Raw genomic sequence first — 26213 nt, 5'->3', positions numbered from 1 at the left:
CACACCTGGCTTTCACACTGTTTATGAAATTAAAAAACAATGTGTGGCAGGTACTTTTTCCACAGGTTCTTCCATCTATCATTTATCCACTCCCATAAACAGATGGTCCCGATTTAAGATGGTTCAGCTTGGGTCATTTTTCAGCTTTCACTGGTGTTGAAGTACCCCAAAACTAGAGTTTTCCAATAAATCACATGCTTTATATAAAACAAGCTTTGTGTTAGATGAGTGCTCAACTGTAAGTGCATATTGCAGGCAGGCTATGATGTTTGACAGGTTAGGTATACTATTTTGACTTATCTGGACATAGCCCCATTGTAAATTAAGCAGCACCTCTATAAATAAATGACTTGAGCTTTGATGACAAGCTTAAGGCCATAGCCCCAACTTGTGCAATGCCCACTCAAAAGCATCTTCACCTAAAACCTTGCTCTCCTGGCTGTGGACCTCATGGCTCAGAACCCTAAGAGCAAGCTGGAGGGCAGGGTGCCCCAGGCTTCTGTACAGTTGACACAAACTTGCTTTTTGTTCACACCAGGGAAAAATAAATGACTTTATTGCATGGCCAACAAGAGGTATTCACAAGGGCATGGAAGAGCAAATCTCTTAAAGCAGACAAAGCACAAGGACAGATGCTTTGTGCTATGAAGCATTGCACAAATAAAAGTTTTGGAGGAGAAAAACTGATTGCATACTAGAGTACAACTGCTATAAAAAAGGATGAATTTGAGAAGTGAAAAATGACAGGGAAATCATGTTTACATATGGACCAAAGTCAGTGATGGAACAAAGCAGATGGAAGAGTTTCAGTCCAGCAGTTAGTTCATACTAGGTGCTCAACTGCCACTTGGCACACGGTCTTCTGGAGCAACAGCCACCAAGTGGAGATCTCATTCTCTGATTTTCTTGGGAAACAAACTTCCCAAGCCTCTGGTGTTCCCTGGAGACTCAGAGTTTGGCACTGTACCTGAGGCTGCCCTCCACGCTGAGGCTCTTGAAGGTGGCTGGCCAGGCCTCAGGAGGCAGTGGATGAGCAGCGCTGCAGCAGCAATGTGTGGCAGTTGTCACACACTCGAACTGGCTTTGGGTAGGAGGGCAGGGCCAACTCGTTGCTGGAGCAGGTGTTGCAGAATATGTGCCCACAGTTCCGGCAGTGGTGCTAGAGGACAGGAAAAAGGTAGTCACAGACCCCCTAGGGAGATGTGATCTGCATACCCACCCTAATACATTGAGGTCCCTCCCCACAGTGAACACTGTCTAGCAATCCCAGTGTTATGGAGATCCTGGGCATTCCAGAGTGGTGACCCAGTCAGCCTTCCTGGGGCGCTAGGGAGTCACTCTAAAAATTGTTGCCATGAACCTCTTAGGTGCTTGGGCTCCTTGAGAATGTGACACACACCAGGTGGGCAGAGTGGGCATCCTCTGCTCCTCCTGGCTCTACAGACTTGTTAGGCTAGACCCAGTCCTTGAACCAAACCACTCACCTGGGGCCAGTAGGCCTGCACTGTAGACAGACATGATCGAAAAGGCAGCCTCAAGAGGGGTATCTCCAGCTCTGAACCTACTCTCCGGCACTGGCAAGAACTCTGGCTTTTTCTTTCCCAAAGGATATTAATAGGAGCAGATGTGGACATGGAACCCAAAGGTGTGTGGACAGGGTTGGTAGTGGCAGTGGGACAGGACTTGCCCTTAAATTCCCAGTGTTGCTTTGTTTGCTTTTCCATACTCAGCTTGTCTCTGCCCAACTGGTTTTGCTGAGGCTGCTCAAGACCCCTTGTATCCTGGACCAAAGGAGGAGGGCCTAGGAGTCTAACTAGATCCTGGAGGTGGCTATGCAAACAGACAGATTTACCTGGGGCAAGTGCCCTGACTGGGGCCCCAGTGAGTTTTTGGTGTCTTCCTGTGAATTCTGTTTGGCCAGACTTTGGTCCTGTTGGACACAGAAAATTTGCAATGGTGTACTTCCCTACAGCAGCTATGTCATGAAAAGAATGGGTGATGAGGGGCCTGTACTGGCCAGGGTCCCCAAAAGTGGGGGGAGCCAGGCTGGACAGCCAGTTGCATAGATACGTTGGGGGGAGGATTGCCCATTTGCAGACCAATGAGTGTGACCACATTCAACACCCGGTTTGACAAGGAACTAGAGGAAAGGGGAATCTCAGTGGGTGACAACTCACCCCTACATACCTTCCTCCGGGAAATGGAGAACTCTTTTTCACACTGCTTACAGTGTGTTGCTTCGTCATCTTTCAGCCAAGTATGACCCTGAGGAGAAAGAAAACCCTGGAATTCCATTTTATGTCTTGGCCTCTGATGGGAGAGAAATCACCTGTGTTTGGCTGAATCCACTGTCCCTCCCTAATCACATCTGGTTTCCTTGTGAGGCACTGCTGCTTTCCTGCCAGATGTGGCCTCATACAAGCTGTAATGTAGGGAACTGCTATGACTGCAGTTGTCATTCACTGTGCCTGCCCTCTCAGCCTTCTGGTCTGCCTCCCACTGGGCCTTAAAAGATTCTCTAGCATCCTGTTACTCTCCCTTGCCCTTTCAATAAATCCCTTTGGCTGACATCACCAGAGTCAGTTTCTGGTGCTTGCTTCTCTTACGCCCTGCCTGAGACACTATCCAGAACTAACAGAAGGAAGACGGGTAATGTCTGAGTGGGACCAGGACAACTGGTGACATGGGTCCCTGGGGAGATGTGCAGCATGTCCTCATGAATGCCCAACCCCCACCCTCAGCCCTGGGAAGCAGCTTAGCTCAGTTGTAGAGGAGGCATCTGGGGCTTTGAAAGATGAATTTTGGAGGACTTTATCTGGGAAAACAGGACATGTCTTTTATTCATCCTTAGGGACTGGGGTCAGAAATGATGCACTTTTCTGGCCCTTTAGTATCTGTTGGACATAAAAGCAGGCCCTTGGGGCTACCAAATGTGTGCCCAGGATGCATCCCACCTCAAAAGAGCTCTAAGTGGCTCCAGGGTCCTGTTCTATGATTTTATCTTCCCTCTAAATAGTTAAACTGTCACTGCTGTACACTGCTACATATGGTGGGGGATATAAAGGCAGGTGTCTTATAGAAATTACAGCCAAGGAATTTTCAGTCTGTAAGGGAGGGTTGATTTTGTTTTGTTCCCTTGTGCTGGGGATGGAACTCAAGGCTTCATACACAATTGAGTGTTGTACCACTAAGCCACATCCCCAGCCCTGGGGACAAAGTAAACTTACGTTACAAAGAAGTTCATACTGCTGTTAGTTGCTGTGACAGTTTTTGCTTCTGACCTACTATTGTACATGAGAAGTCAGATACAGCAATGTTGAGAGTCTCTGTTCTGGACACACAAAGGGTGACAGATGGAGGAGGACTGCTTTGGCACTGCTGCCAAAGCAGAATGGAGTCAGAAAAGCTCCTGCAAACAGGGAGGCTGCCCTGCTTTGAATAGCCTGTGTTGGAGGCCACGCTGCAGAGCTGCCTGCCCTGGGAGCGATGGCAAGCCTAGAAAGTTTGCCTCTGCTCCCGTTCTCCACAGCTAGCACACACATGGATTCCCTGCTTGTTTCTGTTCTTAAGTGGTATGTTGCATGATCTGCCTTCCCCAGAATTATCTAGAACCTTTCAGTTGTCCAGAAACAACTCAGGATTTAGTTTAAAGTTCCTGGAAGTGACATGGTGCTCTGCAGTGGGGCCTATATCATGATCTCTGGTTCTTAATCTGGGGGAAAAAAAAAATTCCAGCTTTCTTCCTTCTACATTTTCCTTCCTCTGGGGTACCTGTCATCTAGGCCTATTTTAAAGGTACAGCTGATGGCACAGGAACTGCAATCAGAAGATCTAGGTTCCAGCTCACACTTGTCCACTTGTCAGTCATTGCCACTGTCAAGTGACATGAAACTCTTGTCTTCACCTCCACTGCCTCAACCGCATTCTCATCCGATTGGGGTACACATATATGCACATACTCATGGCAATGAGTAGTGATTCTTATGCTAATAACATTAATAATCTAATACCTTAAGTGCCTTATTTACTTCTTTTATGTCTTCCATCTTCAGCTTGGACCTGGAGGGCAAAAAAGAGATAATTTTGTAGCAATGAGAGGTTCTCGAATTTTAACAAAACTAACTGCAGTGACTGTGGGCTCTGTGAAAACACTAAGACTAAGAAGTGTCATCCCAGTCACCTCATCACACTGGCTTATGTGTAAATAAAATGAAACACTCTGAGGCTGAGCTTGGAATCAAATCTGGACCAAGAACAGACTATAGCCTGCAAGGATTTGAAAAGATTTTAAAGTGGTTCCAATCATTTAAAAATTGATAATGACCTTATAGACTCATAGAAGCCCAGGTTTCTGGCTTGGAACTGAGGATTTAATTCAAGGGCACTTAACCATTGAGCTATACCTCTGGCCTCCTTTTTTTTTTTAAAATTTTGAGACAGGAGGGCTGGGGCTGGGGAGATAGCTTGGTTGGTAGATTGCTTGTCTAACATTAACAAGGCCCTGGATTCAATCCCCAGCAACCCCTACCCCTGACACACACACAAAAAAAAAAAAAAAAAAAAAAAAAAATTGAGACAGGGTCTCCAAGTTGTCCAGGCCAGCCTTGAACTTGCAGTCCTCCTATTTTGGCCTCCCAAGTTGCTGGAATTACAGGCTTATAAATGACCACACCCGGCTGGTCATTTGTTCTTGCTTCATTCATTCTCCACTCTGTTGTTAGGAATAATTATTTAGTTGTTCACATAAGAGACAGGACTGAACATGGTCTAAATTGGCAGAACTAAATCAAATAAAATCAAACTATGCATCTGCAGTTTGGGGGAAGTCTGAGCCTTTCTTAAAAGCTGAGATCAATTTAAATTGACATTAGATTAGACTGTCAAAATGGCAGGTCTCTGGGGGAAACAGGCCAGATTGCTAAATGAGGGATTAGAAAATAGCATCAGGCATTCACTATTGATCCTGCAGATAGCTCCTTCCCTCCCCTATTCAGTTGCAGAAATAGGCCAGCACGCTGACAGGATCAGAGACCAGAGACCGAGACCGTCCAGATGGACAGGCTTTGGCAAATTAGGTCATGATGGCAGTCTGAACACACAAGAATTCTGGAAAACACAACTCAGGAAGCACCCAAATGTCGCCAAGATACAGGAACTTTCTTAGCTGATAGTGGGGTCTGAGAACAGGTTTTTCCTCTTCTGGCACCTGGTACTGGCTTGCAGGAGGGAGAAAGGACAAGGGGAGACAGCTTAGATGGTCCTGTCTGGGTTGCTCGTGACTGACCTTGCAACAGCTACAGAACTCAGCTGTGAGCAGCATGGTGACTGGGACATTTCCAAGATAAAAGACCACTGACATTTTTGAGGTCTCTGGCTCTTAGAAGGGTAAATTCTAGCTGTACCTTGAGTTTGTCTAGTGTGAGAGGACAGGTAGGAGGAAGCATAGTGCATGCTCCTGGCTGCAAACCCAAGTGGCCTGCTCTGGCCATCCCAAAGTTCCAAGTCTGCTTCTGGTGAGTGTTCCTGAGGTGCCTGAAGAACTGGCCTGTGACTGGAAAACAGGGATAGACATTTGGCTCTGCCATTTCTCAAGGAGCTGCCCACAGTGGGGCAGAGGCCAGAGAAAGATGATTACCCAGCCAGATGAGAGCACTGCAGGACACTCAGCCCCAGAAGATGGCAGGGATGAGGGTGGGAGGGGGCTAAGCAGCAGCCCTAAACTTGTCTAAGCCCTCACTCACAGTCGGTGGGTGAGGATGGAGAATAGGCAGCATCTTCATCTGCATGTAGGAATATACAGAATATATTCCCACCAGACCTGTCTTTTATTTTTATTTTTTACTATACTGGTGAATAAAACCAAGGGCACTCTACTACTAAGTTACATTCCTATCCCCTTGTATTTTTTAAATTTTGAGATGAGGTCTTGCTAAGTTGCTGAAGCTGGCCTTGCACTTGTAATCCTGTTTCAGCCCCCTGAGCAGCTGGGAATACAAGTGTGTGCCACCATGCCTCTTATTTTTCTTAAAAAATGGAAGACCTTTGCTGGGCACATGCCTGAAATCACAATGGCTTGGGAGGCTGAGATGGGAGGATTGTGAGTTCAAAGACAGCCTAAGCAATGGTGAGGCTCTAAGCAACTCAGTAAGACTCTTTGTCTCTATATAATAAATACAAAATAGGGCTGGGAATGTGGCTCAGTTGTTGAGTGCTCCTGAGTTCAATCCCTGGTACAAAAAAAAAAAAAAAAAAAAAGACTTTTTGACCTTTTCATACTGAGAAGGAAAAAAATTCCAAGTTTGTTCACACCCACATGCAACATGAGTGTTTCTAGCTTATTCTAATTTTCGTTCCCATCCATGAACCTGTGATGGCCACATAACACCTCAGCCCAAGCTATGCTGGTTACCAGGCCCCTATCTCTATGGTCATGGCACTTGTGTTAAGTGATAGTCCAAGACTTTGGAGAGCAGAAAGTAAACTACTCAGGTCTCTGGGAGCTATGCAGAAAGAAGAACTTCCTCTGATAAGTGGTCCCATTGGGTACTATCTTGCCCCTGTGGGGGCCAGGCACACCCGTGAGGTATATAATAGGACAGCAGAGGTAGGAGGTGGACTGACTCCTGATTTTTTTTTTTTAAGCCAGTTTGAGTTGGATTTCTATCACTTGCAACCAAGAGAGACTTAACCCATAAGAAGAAATAACTTATCTACCCACTCTTTGAAAATTGAATTATTGTAGAAATGGATAAGGTCTAAAATCTGCAGTGTGACCTATTTCCAGGGCCACGTGTGCAGAGCAATCTATCCAGACTGGGACACTGGGACACTGGTTACCCTGTCAAGGCTACCAAGGTCGGTGCTTCATCAGAACCTGGCAGAAAAGAGCCTCTGGTGGATCCAAGTGTCAACTCCCAGAAAAGGCAGGTGGGCAGGGCTGGCCAGTGTGCTGGCTGCATGGCAGTCTTTCTTAAACCACCCCTGTTCACTCTGGCCTGACTGTAAGTTGACCCAGCATCATCCTTAGGACCTAGATGTTAAGTTTGTGAACATGAGTGTTCTGGTCAATAGAAAAGAATATTCACAATAAATTAATCAATAGCTGATTAAAATCCCCATAGTTGATATCAGGGCTTGATCCCCTAGAGGCCTGACTTCCTAGGAGGTCACCCTTGAAAGCAGGCAGGCCTCCTGAATAGCCCTGCCTCCTTCTAACAACAGGAAATAGGTTTGGGTGAGGTGGGCAGACTGGACTTGTGTGATACTTCTAATGGAGAGGCTATAGCAAGCCTGCTGGACCCAGCCTCCAGCCCTGCACACCAGGGGAAGGTGGGGGAATCAGGATTCTTACTGGCTGAGGTGCAGTCCCATTTCCTGGAGGGCTTGTTCTTGCTCATCACAGACCTTCTGTAACTCTACCTTCTCCTCTTGGAGTTCTCGCAGCTCCTAAAATGGATAAGCCAGGTCTGATATAGAATCACATTGTCACTGCACACCACTTGATTTAGTAGCCAGATCAACAAGATGATCAGATTTTTTTTTTTTTTTGGGTGCCTGGAGATTGTACCCAGGCTTTTGTGCTAAGTAAATACCCCACCACTGAGCTACACCAACAGCCCTTTTCACTTTATTTTGAGACAGGGTCTTGCTAAGTTGCCCAGGCTGGCTTTGAACTTGCGATCCCGCTGCCTCAGCCTCTGCAGTAGCTGAAATTACAGATGTGTGCCACCACATGTGGCTATATCAGAAAATCTTGCAAGAGCAAATGTGGTTTGTTGCATTATTGTCATTTAAAACATTAGTGGATTATTTTTCACCCGCTTATTAAGAATGGGAAGCTGAAAAGTGAGTGCTATTGTAGGGGCTCTCAGCTGGGGACAGGGACATGGGACAGAGAATAACCATATTAAAAACAATTATCCTTACAAGGCAAGTAAGGCTTTGCCTGGGCTTCTATTAAAGACAGATATTTGTTTATTTGGTGGTGCTGGGTATTGAAACCAGGGCTTTGTGCATGCGAGGCAAGCACTCTACCAACTGAGGTATATCCCCAGCCCAAGACAGATATTTTAAAAGCAGTTATTTCAAAAAGTATATAGATGAGTCTTATACAAAACTATATGAAGGTGCTGGGTGCAGTGGTTATATACCTGTAATGCCAGCAGCTTGAGGCTGAGGTAGGAGAATACCAAGTTTGAGTCCACTTAAGACTGTATGAAAAGCTGTGTGAGGGAGGGAAGCTCAATGGGGGACACAGACTGTGATCTGGGACCAGCACACCTGGCAAGGCCAGAATGGAGACACAGGGTTTTCGGGCTGATGGGAACAACAATGAGACTTAGACCAAGCAGTGAGCAGCTCCCCCAGACATGCTCCCCTGTACTTTGGGAACCTACAACCTAACAAGGGCTCAAAGGCATCCTGAGGCTTATTGGTGATGTCAGACACATTGTTTCTTTTGTTAGGGAATGGGTGGAGGAGGTATTTCAAATACAGACCAAAATATTTTGAGGAGGAATATGTTTTGTGATGCAGCATAACTTTCTAAAGGTCCCCTCTTATCCTCTACTTCCCCCCTCATCCCCTCTGAGTCCTGCAGAATCTTTCCCTTCTGCAGCAACTTAAGACACTTTCTAATGGCAACCAAGAGAACCTCTTGGCTCTAACTGCATAGCAGTATCTACTACCTCATCAATGCAACAAAACCTAGGTCTGGAAGCTGTGTTGGTGACAACGGACCCTTGTGACTGGAAGGTATGGTGAAGGCAGTGCACTTTTTTGGCTCAATCCTGCTTTGGAACCTGTTGTATGACCCCCCCCCCCAAAAAAAAAAACCGGAAGACCTCTGCAAGTCACAGTACACCAGGCTGGAACTAACTTTATCCAGAATGGTAGAAACTTCTGGGAAGCTGGCTAACTATATTAGGGAAAACATTTTCAGATCACCTTGTAGTTTCCTGAGAGGTGTCCAATTCTATAACCAGGCAGTGATGCCATACTAGCACCCCGTCTTCTCTTGCTCACTGAAGCCTCAGGATCCAGGACATATCTTCAAACAAGTTGGGGCCTCCAGAGGACAGAGGTGATACCAGGGAAAATGTATGCCTCAGGTTTTCCCTAGGGCTTATTTTGGGCTCTGGTTCAGTCTGCTTCCTAGAGATGACCTGACTCTGGACAGAGTGGCTGGCCAACCTCTGGGGTGAAAGTACAGACTGGCATATGTTCAAAAATATTGAACTCTCCTACAATACTCTAGTTTTCTTTCCTGCAAATCTGCCACTGACTCTCCACCAGTAGATGGTTATTGTTCTCAAATGAAATGGATTGCTGGCCTGAAAGGTACCCTGCCAAGTCTCCTGGGCTGTCTTTGCTCATTATTCAAGCCTCTGCTTGTCAGGTGTTCTCTTCCCAGATCTTCTGCCTCACTGTGAGGAAACCCTCCTGTTTTATTTTTTTCATAGCACTTAACATTCTCTGAGTTTATTTGGTTGGTGGCTTACTGACTTATGATTTGTCTGTACTTTTTCCTCAGATGCTTTGTTGGGTTGGGAACAGCAACAAACCCTGGAACAGGGCCTGGCTCCCACACAAAGGGCACATGGAGGAGTAGGCAGGAGCATCTCTTTAGCAGAGGAGCATGGGGACTGCTGGATGCTCTTTTTCTCTCAAGGAAATTTCACCTTACCTTCTTTAATCCTTCTACTTGCTGTAATTCTGTTCGGAGCAGAGAGGAGGTGTCTTTTTCATGCTGTAATTCTCGCTGAAGAGCTTGTCTTTGCTCTTTTTCTGATTTCAACTCTTTCTCTAGACTTGAACTGTTATCCCAAAACAAAACCAGTTAGTCTCAATGGAGGTTTTTCATAGAAGATTCACAATTCACTCCATAGGGAAGGGAGAACCACCTGAATTTCCACAGGAGCAACTAAGCCCTTCAACAAGGTAGTGAAGTCAGGTTTCCTTTTCCATAAGGGTCACCTGCACTTTCATAAGGACTAGGATTGCTAGTATTCACACCACACGAATGGATACTCTTCCTGAGATAGAGACCTGAGGGTCAAGAAAATTCAGTATTTATTCTGCTTATGATAGCCTATAGACAGCCAAGAAAATGGGAGGAAGGAAGCAGAAGAAGGTGATCAAGGTCAAAGATGACATTCCACTTAAATCCTGACTCTTCTCTCTCACCAGTTGAGTAGTCCTGCGTGGGGTCCCTGGAATCTGCTTCTAATATCGTTCGTCACATGGGGAAGAGCTATGTCTTTTCTCTCATTATTATTTTTTCACTTAGCATATATGATCTCATCCTAAACCTACGTTTGCTGGGGTAAACTCTGGGGTAGAACACTATTTGCTCCCAATTCTTCCTGGAGATGAGAAAAAAGATTGGAAGCCACCTTCCCAGTCCTCCCCAGCATGCTTCTGCCTACCACAGCTCTTTCCTACCATTGCTCATGAAGTTGTGACAGCTGCAGCTGCAAGGCGCTGACCCTCCCGCCGAGCTCCTGCTGCAGCTTGTGGCTCCGCTCCTCTGCCCCCTGTCTTGCTCTTTCAGAATGCTGTAACCTAGAGGCAAGCACACACATGGACTCCATCTTTGTAAGAAAAGGGTCATCACAGTTTAAGGTACAGTTATCACTGGCTTGAATATTTCCTTTTTTTTTTTTTTAACAAGTCAGTCTTGCTATGTTACTCAGGCTGGTACTGAACTCTTGGGTTAATGCAGTCCTTCTGCCTTTTGAATAGTTTTTTTTTTTTCCTTTCTCTCTCTGTGCATGTCAGTGTTACAGGGAATTGAGTTCAGGGCTTTGAGTATGCCAGGCAAGTGCCTTATCACTAAGCTACACCCCCAGCCCAGTGAATTTTTTCTTTTAAAACTAACTTACAGTCTGACTTGTGTGTGTATATGTAGAGTCTTAGCACCTATATAGCAAGACATAGATACTCCACAACCAAGATACACAACACTTATATCACTCCAAAACCCTAGTTTTGTCCCACTGTAATCATACCCTCTCCCCATCCCAAACTTGTGGCAACCACTCATCTGTTCTGGGACACTATGGCATTACATTTTTGAGAATGATATAAATAGAATTATACTTTATGGAACTTTTTAAGACTGGTTTCTTTCTCTTGGAACAATATCTTTGAGATCGACAAAATTTTTGTGTCAGTGATTTATTCCTTTTAATTGCTGAGTTATATTTCATTGTATAATTGTACCACAGTTTGTTTATCTACTCATCCAATGAAGGACACTGGAATTGGTTCTAGTTTTTGACAATTATGAATAGAGCTGCTGTAAATATTTGTGTAGTGGTTTTTGAATGGATATAAGTTTCATTTCTCTTTCGAATATGTCTAGGAGCACAATTGTTGGGTCATGTGATAAAGATATTTAGTTTTTTTTTTGTGGGGGGCAGGTACTAGGGATTGAACTCAGGGGTACTCAACCACTGAGCCACATCCCCAGTCTTTTTTTTGTATTTTATTTAGAGACAGGGTCTCACTGAGTTGCTTAGTGCCTCGCTCTTGGTGAGGCTGGCTTTGAACTTGAGATCCTCCTGCCTTAGCTTCCAGAGCCACTGGGATTACAGCTGTGAGCCACCATGTGGCACAGATGTTTAGTTTGTTTTCCAAAGTGGTTGTGCCACTTTGTGTTCCTGTTAATTATGTATGAGAATTCCAACTGTTCTGTGTCCTCATCAGCACTTGGTACTGTCATAAAAAATTAGCTGGGTATGGTACTACTTTCTTATAGTCCCAGGTACTCAGGAGGCTGAGGTGGGAGGATCACTTAAGGACATTCTGGACAACAGTGAGACCTGGTTTCAAAAAAGAAAAGAGAAATAAAAACAACAACAAAAAACTAGGTGTTCTGATAGATATGTGGGATCTCATCATTTTACTGTTCATTTCTCTAATGGCTATTGATACTGAATATCTTTTCATGTACTTATGTTCTGTTCATATGTACTCTGGTGAATATCTGTTTAAAACTTTTGCCCAGTTTTTTTTTTTTTTAGTTGTACTTGACACAATACCTTTATTTTATTTATTTATTTTTATGTGGTGCTGAGAATCGAACCCAGGGCCTTGCATGTGCTAAGTGAACATTCCACCACTGAGCCACAACCCCAGCCTCACTTCTGCCCATTTTTAAATTAGATTGTTTGCTTGAGTTTTTAAGAGTTCTTTATAAATTCTGGATACAAGTTCTTTGTCATATGTGATCTGTAAATTTTCTCCAAATTTACATCTCACCTTTTTATTCTCCTGTCTTTCACAGAATGAAAGTTTAAAATTTTGATAATCTAATTTATCAAGTTTTTCTCCTATGAATTATGCTCTTATGCTATACCTGCAAAAAAGATCTCTTTACCTACCCTAACATTATGAAGATTTTTATGTTTTATTCTAAAAGTTTTATAGTTTTTAGTTTTACACTGAAATTTATGATCCATTTTCAGTTAACTGTTATAGACACATGAGGTGTAGACTGAGGTTCCTTGCTTTGTGTATGGGTATCCAATTGTTCCAATATCATTTACTGAAAAGACTCTCCCTTCTGTACTTGTACTCTCACCTTTGTAAAAACAAGTTAAGCATATTTGTGTGGTCTATTTTTGGAATTTACTGTGATCCATTGATGACTTGATATATAAATGTGAAATGTCAAATATCAGCGAGAAGGCACTCATTATATGGTTCTAACCCCTGAGAGGACAATTTGATTTCACAGTGACCAAAAGGCAGATTAATTGATTATGTGCTTAGGTCACACTGCTGCATCCAGTCCTCTTGTTGGGCAAGATTATGAGTCTGGAAAAGGGAAGTCACCTCAACTTGTCTGTACTCCTAAGAGGGACTATGAGTAGGTCTCTAGGCCCCCAAAATGCCTAGCATGTTCTAGGGATAGACTGTCTGCTAGGGGAAGGGATTACCTTTCTTCCATTTGTTTCATGCTAGACATAACTTGATTTGTTTTTCCTTCATAAGATGTGATGGCTTCATTCTTCTGCTGTAAACTGCTCTCTGCATTCTAAAAAAGCAAGGAAAAGGGTTCACATTGCTGCCCACCTTTCTTCCTATGTCTGTTCCACATTATAAATAGGGTCTAAATGTTAACCTTGCATGTTTTAACACTTTCAAGAATACTGCATTAATTGCTGCTCTTCCCTAGATCCTTGGAAGACAAAGTAGGTCAAGGTTCTTAGCTCTGCTAATAGGAAGAAGAGCAAAGAGGGAGGTACTGAGATCTACCCCTCCATAGCTAGAGCAGACTCAAGTGTTCCTGAGCTGTCCCCTGTGCCAGGAAAATATGCCAATTCATCTGACACCTCCTCTCAGCTGTCTCAAGGGAGGCAATGATAGTCCCATTTCTCCCATTAAAAGAGGGATGCTTAGAAAGAGAAAGCAAGTAGCTGAAGGTTAGAGGGCACGTAAGGAGTGAGGCTGGGTTTACTCCCACATCTGTATGACTTTCTCAGTTCAGGCTTTTAATCACAACACATTACAAGTAACCAGGAGGGGGCACTCTTTTATGTTTACACGTGACACCTTGAAAATAAAAGGACACAGACAGGCTGAAGAGACATTAATCCTAATAAATTCCTGAATAACATCCAGCCTATACTTTCTGACCACCTACTCAGAAGGCTGAGGCAGGAGAATCACAAGTTTGAGGCCAGCCTGAGCAACTTAGCAAGACCCACCCAGTCTCATATTAAAATTTAAAAGGGCTGGGGACGTGTAGCTCAGAGGCAGAATGCTCCAGGATTCAATCCCCAATACTACAATAAAACAAAACAAAATTAAAATAAAATAAATACTATGTGGTATTTCTTTTTTAAAAAATTTTTATTAATTATTGATAGACCTTTATTTGTTTATATGTGGTGCTGAGAATTGAACTCAGTGCCTCACGCATGCTAGGCAAGTGCTCTACCACTGAGCCACAACCCCAGCCCATTATGTGGTATTTCACTACACTGAAGACACATCATCATTTTTAAGAGCTGTGAAAAGAAAGAAAAAAAACCAAACAAACTGAAACACGACATGCCACTGACTGTAAGAAGCATCTTGATTTCAGGGATACCAAAATGTGAAAAATGTGCCTCTTGGATGATGAAGTACTTCTGTCAAATATGAGAGGCACAGTTAATTTTATTTTAGTGTGTGTATGGTGCTGGGGATAGACCCCCAGGGCCTCTTAGATTCTGGGCAAGTGCTCTACCACTAAGCTCTTCTCCTAGCCCCCTAGAGTAGTTCTTGTGGCTAATTTCAAACTTTAGTAATTGTTTTTTAATGAAATAAAGACAAAACAAACGAGCATCATTTCAAAAGTTGAAAATGAGTTATAGTGCAAACCTGCAAAATGAGAAAGCAGAATATAATAAAGGAGAGGGTAGTCTGTTTTTTCTCACAGCACGTTTTTTTTCCCTTGGTACCAGATGGTTGAATCCAGGGGCATTAAACCACTGAGCCATCTCCCCAGCCTGCTTTATATTTTATTTAGAGACAGGGTCTCACTGTGTTGCTCAGAGCCTCACTAAGTTGATTGAACCCAGTGTCTCACTCATGCTAGGCAAGTGCTCTACCACTGAGCCACAACCCCAGCCCACTATGTGGTATTTCACTACACTGAAGACACATCATCATTTTAAGTGCTGTGGGGAAAAAACAAAAAACAAAAAACAAAAAAACTGAAACATGTCATGCCACTGACTATAAGAGGCATCTTGATTTCAGGGATGCCAAAATGTGAAAATGGCTGGCTTTGATCTCATAATCTGCCTGGCTCTCACAACAGACTGACATGAAATGTATGGGTATTCCCATACCAACAACCCATGCTGACAACAAATGGTATCCTACAGTTCAATTCAATTCTGATACTAATTATGCAGAGTTAGTGCCCACAGGTGGAAAACTCAGTCCCAAAAGACTGCCCTTACTTCCAACACTAGTGGGTCCCATTGCTGATATCCACATTTAATTCTATTGATACTGTTGATGAGTATGAGAAGGTGCTATGGGTACACAGACAAGCATGTAGGAGAATTCTGTGTGAAGATGACAGCAGAGATGGGGGTGATGCTTATCAAGAAAGGAATGCCAGGGTTGCCAGGAACCAGCAAAAGCTAAGAAAGGGAAATGGGAAAGATGCTTCTTTACAGCTTCCAAAATACCAACTCTGCTGACACCCTGATCTTAGACCTCTAGTCTTCAGAATCCAGAATCTCTTAAGCCATCAATTTTTGGTTCTTTGTTACAAGACCCCTGGCAAACTAACACAATCTATTATCAAAACATACTGTAAAGCTATGGTTATTCAAACAATAACCATCAAACAGAACAGAAATGTCAGAGATAGCTGGGTGTAGTGAGTGGCCCATGCCAATCATCCCAGGGACTCAGGAGGTTAAGGCAGGAGGATCTCAAGTTCAAGGCCAGCCTGAGCAACTTACTGAGACCCTGTCTCAAAATAAAAAATAAAAAAATATTTGGGGATATAGCTCAGTGGTAAACTGCCTCTGGGCTTAATCCCTAGTACTGAAGGGGGAAAATCTCTCCAAGAGGTATTTAATATTATCACGTGCCTCAAAATTAGGAATATGATGAATTCAGCTGTGTACATTTGAAACCTAAAGTGGAAAGGGTCTGAAGTGAAAATAAGTGGATACAATTTTAAGAGGAACAGAGAGTAACTTGGATCACAGTGCTGCCATAATAAAAGTCTAACATATGTGCAGTGACTCAGCAGATGGGTTAGCGTTGCCAAAGCAGAAGCAACAAATCAGAAAGCTGGGGATCCTTGTTAGTTATGGCAAAGCAGTTAGTAAAACTATCACTCACCTAAACTTGGAAAACAGAGCACATGTCAACTCTGCTGGTGCTCCAGGAGAAGTGGCTGAGAAGAGCCAGAATGTTAATATGTGCCGACTATCCTTGCTATCTGGGCAAGGTGCTGGGAATAGGGAAGAGCCCAAAGAGTTGAGGTTTGTAAAGAGAGATGCACAGGAATGCAGAGTCCAAAGGTAAACCCTCACAGGGTTTGTAAAGCCAGCTGTTCTGGACCTTACAATATATGAGATAAGACTAAAAACTGAGTAATAAAGGCTCTATAAAACTTCTCACATGGAGCCAGGCACGGCGGCACATGCCTATAATCCCAGCCACTCGGGAGGCTGAGGCAGTAAGATCCAAGTTCAAAGCTAACCTCAGCAAAAGCGAGGTGCTAAGCAACTCAGGGAGACCCTGTCTCTAAATAAAATATAAAATAAGGCTGGGGATGTGGCTCAGTGGTGGAGTGCCCCTGAGTTCAATCCCCAGTATTTACTTCCATCGACCTCCCAAAAAAACTTCCCACACGGTACAGGGATACAGTTCAGTGGCAAATTACTTGCCTAGTATGCAATTAGGCCCTGGTTTTAATTCCCAGCACTAAAACAAAATTCTCAAGCAGCAAAAATCAGATCAAATTTCGTTTTCTCACACCTAAAACTATTGTTTTGGATTATCTGCTGTTAATAGGACGGAGAGAGAGACACACACACAAAAAACAGACATTCATAGAGCATTGACATAGGTATGAGAACTGTATTCAATGAACTCTGCTCACTGACAGACCAGAGGTGATGAATGAGGCCACTGTACTGTCAAAGGAGCCATGAGTCTGGTCTGAAAATTTCTTGTGGCTGTTTGGTTCTTATTACAATTGCCATGCTGGCAAAGTGACATCAGCAAAAAGCTGGCCATCAAACCTGCTTTTTGTCTATGGACATGGTCTCTTGACTCCTCCTTGAATATTACTAAGGAAGATGGTGGACTTTAGCTAATATAGAATCTCTTTCAGAAGGCAGTACCATAGAAGCAAGAAGTGCTAAGAAACAGCCTACTGTTAGGTGCCACAGCCTTTACAGTTCCTGCCCAGAGGGCATAAGCAACTACTTATGGGCCAGCAACTGCCTACCATGTTTCCCTTTTCCAAATGAGTGCTTCTATTAGATGCAGCTTTGTACCATCCTGTACTAACATGATGGGCTATTGTGAGAAACAACTGTCTTTCAGCTCCAGGGTACATGGGCTGTTGGAAAGTGCTAACCATTAGCCAGGGCCTACAGTTTTGGAGGAGGAACCAGATGGAACTTCAATAGCAGTTCCTGTAGGGATGGCTATCATGCAGACAATTGTGTTTACCCACAAATATTCTCCCCTTTATCAGGCTTGTGGCCCAGGAAAGATGACTCTCTCAGAATCCCCTTGAAGCCAAGTATGGCCTTGGTGACTAACTCTTTCCCATAGAACTGACTGGAAGTGACGTGTGCAACTTGTATCTCACTGCTAGACAAGAAATCCTTGGCCCTGGACTTTTGTTCTTCTCCACCCTTCTTATTGCAGGAACAGTAACAACTAGAGTAGCCTGGAAAGCTTAAGGTGCATTAGCCTAGGCCCCTGAATGACTGTGGAGAGTATATATGCTAGTCTAAAATGGTCACATTGGAACTCTTCTGTCACATAAAATACAAACTTCCATATTTATAAGCTATTCTATTTTAGAGTTTACTAAATCATTATAGTGGTTTTCCCCTAACACACAACACTAACTAAATTTATGTTTCTCTATGGTCTCAAAACAGAAGAAAACATAAAAAAAATTAAAATAGATCATTTGTAAAAAGGGTAAAATTATTTTTCTCCTTTATTATTTCATCTTACATAACAGTTTTTATTTATTTATTTATTTTTTGTGGTGCTGGGGATTGAACCTAGGGCCTTGTGCATGTGAGGCAAGCACTCTACCAACTGAGCTATCCCCAGCCCTTAACAGCCCCCCCCCCAAAGGCAGAAGAAATTAGTTTTTTAGTACTGTCTGCTCTCACATTATCTGTGACATAGACATTACTGGAAGTGAGGGTCAAACTATGTCCATGGAAAACGAAGTATGTCTATTTTGGCAATAAAATAGGAACCAGAACTTTTTAAAAAAAGCTTTAGGACACAGAATGGTACCCTTGTGGATGGCTTCTGGGAAGAACCTATATAATTTTTAGATGCTATTTTTCAAACTCTGATTGATTCTTTCTGGGATAGTTCCCTTTGATCACTCTGAAGTGACATAAGAGAAGTAAGCAACTAGCTGTGTGACCCAGAGGCTCAGTAAGAATAACTTCATGGCAAAGTTTGGAGAAGATAATACTAAATGCTATCTTTAACTCCTTTCTCCATCTCTTAGTGCATACAATGAATCACTGAAATAGAAGTAAACAGCTAGGAGACACTGATAAAGTTTGGTTTGCATTAAAAAGATATCATACTTTAGTTGTGCCAGCAGGGTTATGTGATTTAGCCGCTTAGTTCTGCCCTGTCATTTCCATTCTCCTCATTTCACAAGGACTGCTGTCAGACTCAAATAAAATAAATGTAGTAACACAAAAGGGCCAAGGACCAGGTCTGAAACATATTGGGCACTCACAGATATGTATATGCCCATTCTGCAGGAAGAATGATGTGAGACTGAAAGGGAGCACATGGAAAGCAGCAGGAAACCAGATTATGATACAGACCCAAAGCCAATTCCCACCTGAACTTTGTGAAACATCTGTAAATTAATTGCTTTGACTTCTTCCAGCTGTTGGCGTAGGGCAACAAGTGTGTCCTGCTTCTCGTGGGTATCCTTTTCCAGTAGCTTCATGGCGATTTCCATTTCCATTTTCATTCCAATTTGTAACTCCAGCTCTTTTTCTAGTTCCTTTAAAGGATATTTACAAGAAAAATGCAATTAAAGTAGATAACAAAAATATATTTAACTGGGGTAGTATCTTGGGAAATGACTAAAAGACAAATTACAAATCAGGTTTGAGAAAAGTCTGTCTGGAGGTTAAGTTTCTCCCCTTTTCCTCATCATATAATTAAATTTGGCTTTACATCAAATCAATAGAAAGCTGACTTGGCAATAAGAGCCTACGGTTCTAGCAACCAAGTTCTCCAAACCCAGAGAATTAGAATCCATAATCTAAAATGTGTCTTGTGCTTGCATGCTAGAAGGGATCTGATGTTGCAATGTTACAATCTCTGGAATGATTTCCTACTTTATGGCAAAAAATATACATCCATTTTGAAAATTTCTTTCTTTCTTCTTCTTCTTCTTCTTTTTTTTTTTTTTTTGCTGAGGCTGGGATTGAACCTATTGCGTGCTAACCATTTTGAAATGGTTCTTTTCATCCTGAATAACTTAGGCTACTTTGCCCCACATTCATTCAAGGAAGCAAATAAGTAAAGCTAGCTACAAATTGGGTTTAAAAAAAGCAACTGAAGTCCTAAAAAATAGAAAAATGTAATTTTAAACTATTCCAATAAAGCTAAATGAGGAAGGAGGGAAAAACTGGGCTTGATAGGGAATGTAGTGGCAAAAATCCCAGCAACTCTGGGAGGCTGAAGTAGGAGATCTCAAGTTTAAGGCCAACCCTTGCAACTTAGCAAGATCCTGTCTCCAAAAAAGAAAAAGGGTGGTGGGGGGGAGTCAGGAATGTAGATCATTGGTGAAGTGCTGCTGGGTTTGATTCCCAGTACCAAAAAGAAAAAGAAAAATGTGTTTAATAAAGAACTTACGCCACTGACAGACAGATAAATGGAAATAATTGCCTAAGAGTGTGGAGAGCACGGACTGAGAATGGAAGTACCGAGTCTGAGACTGGGGTTGCTTGATGCTTGGTGCCTGGTAAAGTTTCTGTGCAAAGGTGCAGGATGCCTACCTGTTGTGGTAATGCCCTCCATAAGGAGGCTCTGTGCTAGAGTCTTATCAGCATCAACCTTGATCTCAGGCACACAATTCCTGGAATAGAGGAACTCTCTTGCTAGACAACCACAATGTTTCACCAAGCTCCCCTGCTCCTGAACCTACCCTCATAATAGTAACTTAAACAATGTACTTTCTTGAGAGCTACACAAAGCTGCATATTGCACATTGCAACTGTAGAATGTAACTGCACAATAAGTTGCATAATGTTGCCAACTCTGTAACTTTCATGAATACAAAGAATAATGCTTGCATAGTCTTCATCTGATAATGAGACATATAAATAAAGATTGCTGGTGTAATTCTTTAGACCCATTTCTCCATTATAGAGCAGCGCTCCACATGACCCCAGCTGTTATCTTCAAAATCTGAGTCTGTGAGTCTTTATTTTTCTTATCCCCCTTTGCCCCTCACTGGAACCTGCCAGACTGGCTGCACTGGTCATGGCATAAGAGAATGGTATTGTCAAAGGAATCGTGAGTCTAATCTCCTAGGAACCTCTAAAAAATGTTTATAAAATGGGAACAAAATATAAATGACAATGCAGAATTTCATTAGGATTTTTAAAAAAACTAACAACTTCTTCTTTCTTTTTTTTTATACCAGGGATTGAACTCAGGGACATCTGATCACTGAGTCACACCCCCAACCCTCAAACTAACCACTTCCTGTGAGTGGCATCAGGTTTTAGCACACATGTGAAAAGGGCTGGTTGTGTTGGTGCATATCTGTAATTCCAGCGGCTCGGGAGGCTGAGGCAGGAGGATCAGGAGCTTTTGAAACCCTGTCTCTAAATAAAACACAAAATAGGGGTGGGGATGTGGCTCAGAGGTCAGGTGCCCTTGAGTTCAATCCCTGGTACCCGCCCTGGCCAAAAAAAAAAAAAAAAAAGTGTGTAGACAGAAGGGTTGGAGCCATGGCTCAGCTTGCCTAGCATGTGTGAAGCACTGGGTTTGATTCTCAGCACCACATATAAATAAATAAAATGAAGGTATTGTGTCCATCTACAACTTAAAAAAAAAAAAAAAAAAAAAAAAAGGAATAGAGAGATTTAACTTGGAGAGCTACAGAGAAATTCTTCCTAAGGATGCCCAGTCTTGCATACTTACCAGTCGAACTTTCTTCTCCTCCTTTAGCTGCTTCCATACATCACTGTACATTTCATCTAGACCTTGCCGGGTCTGCTTGTAAGTCTCCAGCTCAACTTTGGTGTCCTGTTTTGTTATCTATATCAATCAAGAACACCAAGAGGAATGGTTTGCTTATGGAAAACAAAGTAGCTACAGAGTATTTAAACTTTTGAAAATATGTAGGACAATTTCTGCTTTTTTAGCATGATAAAGGTGAAATCTATAAAGGTATTAGAATTTGAAGATAAAGAATGAGAGCAAGCCAATAGATTTTTTAAAAAGTTGGGCTCAAATAGCAAATTTATATTTAATTTTCTTTAAAACAGTACAAGAGACCCTAGCAGGAAAGGCTTTTATCCAATCTATCATTCAGTATTTATTGACCATTTTTTTTTTTTTTTGCACTGGGTGGATTTAGTGGTGTTTCTACCCTTAAAATTGTCAGGTGAGACAGCTGCAAGCTGGCAATTTTACAAAATAATACATGGATTCTATGATGGAGGATGTATAAAGAACTATGGGAATACAGGAGAAGGATAAGCCCATCTGTGGGTATCATGGATGGCATTACAGAAGACTCAGCATATGAGCAGAAGTTGAAGAATGAACAGAAATCTTGGCATAAAGGCCCATAAGGCTAGGAAGTCCAAGTGGTCCATGGGGTCTGAGAGTGACATTGGCAGGGACAGAAACAGAAACAGGAGGTACTTTCTGACATCAAAGGCACATTCTGAGAACTGGATCATTATTAAACTATAGTCAAGTTGGATGTGTGATGCACATCTGTAATCCTGGAGGCTTGGGAGGTTGAGACAGGAGGATCGCAAGTTCAAAGGCAGTCTCAATAAAAGTGAGGTGCTAAGCACCTCAGTAAGACCCTGTCTCTAAATAAAATACAAAATAGGGCTGGGGAAATGGCTCAGTGGTGGGGTGCCCCCGAGTTCAATTCCTGGTATCAAAAACAAAAAACTATAGTCAGCTCTCATACCTGCAGTCTCTGAATCAGTAGATTCGACCAATCACAAATTGGAAACATTTGAAAAAAAAATTATTCTGTATTAAATATGTACAGACTCTTATTCCTTGTCATTATTCCCTAAATTATACAGGATAAAAACTACTTACATAGCGTTTATATTATATGAGGTATTATGAGTAATCTAGAGATTTAGTTATAGTATCTGGGAGAATGTACATAGGCTATATGCAAATACTACATTGTTTTATATAATGGAACTTGGATTTTGATATCCTAGGGAGATGATCCTAGAACCAATCTCCCACAAACACCAAGAAAAAACTATATGAGTTTGAGACTGACAATAGGTATATCTGAGTGAGTAACATGACACATAACTATAAGGTCAATTTCTTACCTCTACGCTCTTTTCACTTCTTTCACGAATTAATTCATTTTGTTCTCTTAATTGCTGCTGTTCTTCTTGAAGTGAAGAAATCCGATCTGTTGCAGCTGACAGCTGATTAAGAGAGATTTTTATATTTCTTAACATCAAAGTTAATCTTACTGTTAAAATTAAAACATTTACTTGGCATCTTCACAAATAACAACTTATTTTCAGATGCCTTATACTAAATAGGGAATATACGGTTCAAAATCCCAAAGACACAAAAATGTATATAGTAAAACTCCCTCTCCCATCTATCTACCTGTGCCCTTAGTGATCTCAGCTCTCCCCAGATTTTCTCCCTTTGCAAAAATGGTAATATACTACTACTTCATGTGGGTAATGATTTATTGACCAAAAAAATCAGCAACAGCCTGAATTCTACTATTAGAGAAATGTTTACATATATTATAGTGGAAGTAAGTCAGGTGCAGTGACACACGCCTGTAATCCCAGTGACTCGGTAGGCCGAGGCAGGAGGATCGTGAGTTCAAAGCCATGCCCTAGAGAAATCCTTCCTTTCCTTAAATATGTTTAGGGAAAAGTTTAGGGAAAAGTATATAGAAGTTGGATGGATCTGCCTGAGGAGAGGATATTACAAGAAGTAAGGGAGACGATAAAATATAGCAGCTAGGTCCCTCCTTATTCTAGACTCAGAACACAGCTTGCAGAGAGATGGGGAGGCTGGAGAAGGAGCAACAAGGTTGATATCTGTCTCTGTCCTCAGCATCATTTCTCAGTGAAAGGACCTAGAGCCATTGAATGCCTCTCTTTCTCTTTTTTCAAAAGTAGTAAAACTCCTCAGAATTACTTTTCATTCAGGCTTGGAAGCCAGTTGGGTTTCTAAGCCATTGCTGTGCCCAAGTAAGACATCTTAAGGTTTTAAAAGGGGTACTACTCTCAAAAGGGAAGAAGCAGATCAAGATCAATAAGCTACTTTTCTCTACTCTCTGAAGATACAGAGAGCATACTTTGAGGGAGGAATACTTTTCTCTAAAATCTTCTCTTATAATCATTTGCTTTTAACAAAAACAACCCAGCTGTTCAGTTTTGATAGTGAAATCAGACCTTCAGTCAAAGCATGCTACCTGGTCTGAGAAAACATAAAGTGATCTGCTCATTCTAAAATCAATTCACATTCAAGTACTCCTCAACCCTCACAACTGTTCTATCAGGCATAGTCACGATATTCAGTTGGCAATCTTTATGACAATACTGTAAAGTATGTATTATCACCCAACTTTAAGACAAAAGTGAGGCTCAAAGACCTACCAAGGTGACTGTGTCTTCCTATGCTACTAAGTTCAGTGACGTTTCTCCCATGATGCCCTTACCAATGAACACAGTCTTTGAATTTCCTTCCTCTCTTATAAATCTGAGCTCTTCCTCTGAAAGCCTTCAGGCTGGCCTCTCAGGAGAAAGCAGTCAATTAAAGTGTGCCTTAAACCAGGGTCCTTGTTACAAAGGTGTGCTCACTGAGTCTCCTTTCACTGTTCCCTGTCTCCATGTCTTGGAGGTGTTTCTTTTCCATCTCAAAGTCCTCTTCTTTCCCAATAAGACTAGTGGGGAGGCCTGAGCAGCAGGGACCGCTACCTGTGGAAAGCCTCAGAAAGGCTGAGCAACCCCCCTCCTGCTAACAGGAGATAAGATGTGTCCACCAAAGAGCCTGCCGGGCAGCTGGCAGCAAGCTGTCTTCCTCGGCCTCAGCCCTCCTTCTTCCTGTCCTTTCATTCTCTCTTCCTAGTGAGAAAGCAGAGAAAGACCATGCTGTGGGGAGACCGTTTCCATGCTCCTGAGAGGCCAAAACAGAAGGGGTGGGCTACGGTGCCTCTCATAATGGAGTTTGTGCCTTCTAGGGCTGCAGGGAGGCATATGACATCACAGGAAAGGTGGAAAAGAGGAAGAAACTGCACTTTGACAGGCAGAAGCTGGACTGTTGCAAAGTACTGCTACTTTGGGATGATAAAACCTAAGACACTAAGAACTGGCTCATGATCAGCTGAGGTGTCTCACTGAATAGGGCAGAACACAGATATTCTCTTGTCCCATGTGCAGCTCAACCCAAGGTTAATAATCCTCCTTCCTAACAATGAGAAACTCTGGTCAGATATACCAACTGTACCATTTTTCTTAACTTTGGGTCATTCTGTTTGTTCATGGGTTTCAATACGTTACAAACCTCTTCCTGAAGCTTTGCATTAGTCTTTTCCAAACCATCTATCTTGGTCTGAAGATCTCCAACTGTGCAGCTGTAGAAAAATAAAAATATTAGGTAAGTGTGAACTCTTTCTTCTTTAAATTTTTTTTTAAAGATGGACACAATATCTTTATTTATTTATTTTTTATGTGGTGCTGAGGATCAAACCTAGTACCTCACAAGTGTGAGGCAAGTGCTCTACTGTTGAGCTATAACCCCAGCTCCTAAGTGTGAACTCTCTGTTTACCCAAATTGTAAATGATGAGAAGGGAAATTCTTAGATTTCCTGGATGAAATGAAAAAGCAAAAGGACTCTACCTCAGAGGAGATGAGAATAATAAAAATATTGTTTTTATTTAAAAAAATTTAAAAATACTTTCCAATAAGTTTCACCCCTAAAATATGTGATTTATTCCCTTTTTAGTTAGCTGAAAATATTTTTATTCCAATACAATAGATGATGGAACCAAAATGTGTCCGCATTCACATAGCTAAGGTAATAGTAACAAAGTATTGGTACTTTAGTGCGGGAAGAACAAGTGATTTTTAAATTTAAAAAAAAATTTTTTAATATTCTTTCCTACCCACCCTATTTTTTTTTTTTTTTTGCAGTGCTGGGGATCAAACCCAGGGCTTTGCACATGCTAGGCAAGTGTTCTACTGTTGAGCCAAATCCCCACTCCCTTTCCCTTAAACCCCTATCCTGCCTTTTTTTTTTTTTTTTTTTTTTGCAGTACTGGTGGTTGAACCCAGGGCCTCTTACATGCCAGGCAAGTTCTCTATCGCTGAGCTACATCTCCAGTCCTTATTTATTTATTTATTTTTGAGACAGAGTCTTCCTAAGTTGCCAGGAGGCTAGCCTCATAGCAACTTGGCCTCCTGAGTAGCTGGGATAATAAACAGCTGCCATTGTACCTGGCTACTTTCCCCCTTTTTTTTTCTTGACCAGGGATTGAACCCAGGGCACTTTGGCACTGAGCTACATACCCAGCCCATTTTATTTTGAGAAAGGGTCTTGCCAAGTGGCTGAGGGTCTTGCTCAGTTGCCAAGACTAGACTTGAATTTACAATCCTGCTATCTCAGCCTCCCAAGTTGCTGGGATTTTAGGAGTGCGCCACTGTACCTGGCACTTCCTCCATTTTTGAAATATTACATAGTGTGTGCTTTTATATTAAAAAAATATGTAAAAAGCTAATATAATGAGTCATCAAATAGAAAAACAATGGACTTGATAAACAATAATGATAATCCCCACAATAATAGCAGTAACTTATTTTTTGGACTATGTGCCAGGCTCTATCTGTTCTAATTACTTTATATGTATCAACTCAATGACACCTCTCCCCCACCAATTTGGTGAGGTAGATTCTACTGTTAGTCTAGTATACATGTAAATAAATTATAACTTTACATTAAAGAACTCACTGGAGTTCATATCCCCCCCTTTTTTTTTGGTACTGGGGATTGAACCCAGGGGTGCTTAACCATTAAGCTGCATCCCCAGCCATTTTTTTTGTATTTTTATTTAGAGATGGAGTCTCACTGAATTGCTTAGGGCCTTGTTAAGTTGCTGAAGCTGGCTTTGAACACGAAATTTTCCTGCCTCAGCCTCCCGAGCTACTGGGATTACAGCCCAACTTGTAATGTCCAGCTCTTCTTCCTTTTTTTTTGGTAC

At 42.2% G+C, this 26213-nt stretch overlaps 1 protein-coding gene across 3 annotated transcripts in view; it reads right to left on the bottom strand.

The window, feature by feature from the left end:
* Positions 1-539: 539 nt before the first annotated feature.
* Rufy1 (RUN and FYVE domain containing 1) overlaps positions 540-26213 on the bottom strand; it is a 56968-nt gene continuing 31294 nt past the window's right edge. For all 3 annotated transcript variants that reach the window (XM_078049908.1, XM_005339347.5, XM_021735966.3), the window contains 11 exons: positions 24520-24589; positions 22311-22412; positions 20914-21030; positions 18590-18757; positions 12945-13042; positions 10444-10563; positions 9686-9815; positions 7352-7446; positions 4011-4059; positions 2188-2265; positions 540-1159 (listed from right to left, as the gene is read on the bottom strand). In XM_078049908.1, coding sequence (XP_077906034.1) covers positions 1016-1159; positions 2188-2265; positions 4011-4059; positions 7352-7446; positions 9686-9815; positions 10444-10563; positions 12945-13042; positions 18590-18757; positions 20914-21030; positions 22311-22412; positions 24520-24589 — 1171 coding nt within the window. In that variant the 3' untranslated portion in view covers positions 540-1015. The remainder of the gene's footprint in view (positions 1160-2187; positions 2266-4010; positions 4060-7351; positions 7447-9685; positions 9816-10443; positions 10564-12944; positions 13043-18589; positions 18758-20913; positions 21031-22310; positions 22413-24519; positions 24590-26213) is intronic.

This window comes from Ictidomys tridecemlineatus, chromosome 1 (assembly GCF_052094955.1).
Source record: "Ictidomys tridecemlineatus isolate mIctTri1 chromosome 1, mIctTri1.hap1, whole genome shotgun sequence".
NCBI classification, from domain to species: domain Eukaryota; kingdom Metazoa; phylum Chordata; class Mammalia; order Rodentia; family Sciuridae; genus Ictidomys; species Ictidomys tridecemlineatus.
The sequence above is the reverse complement of the archived record's forward strand: the minus strand, read 5'-3'. Positions and strand labels throughout refer to the sequence as shown.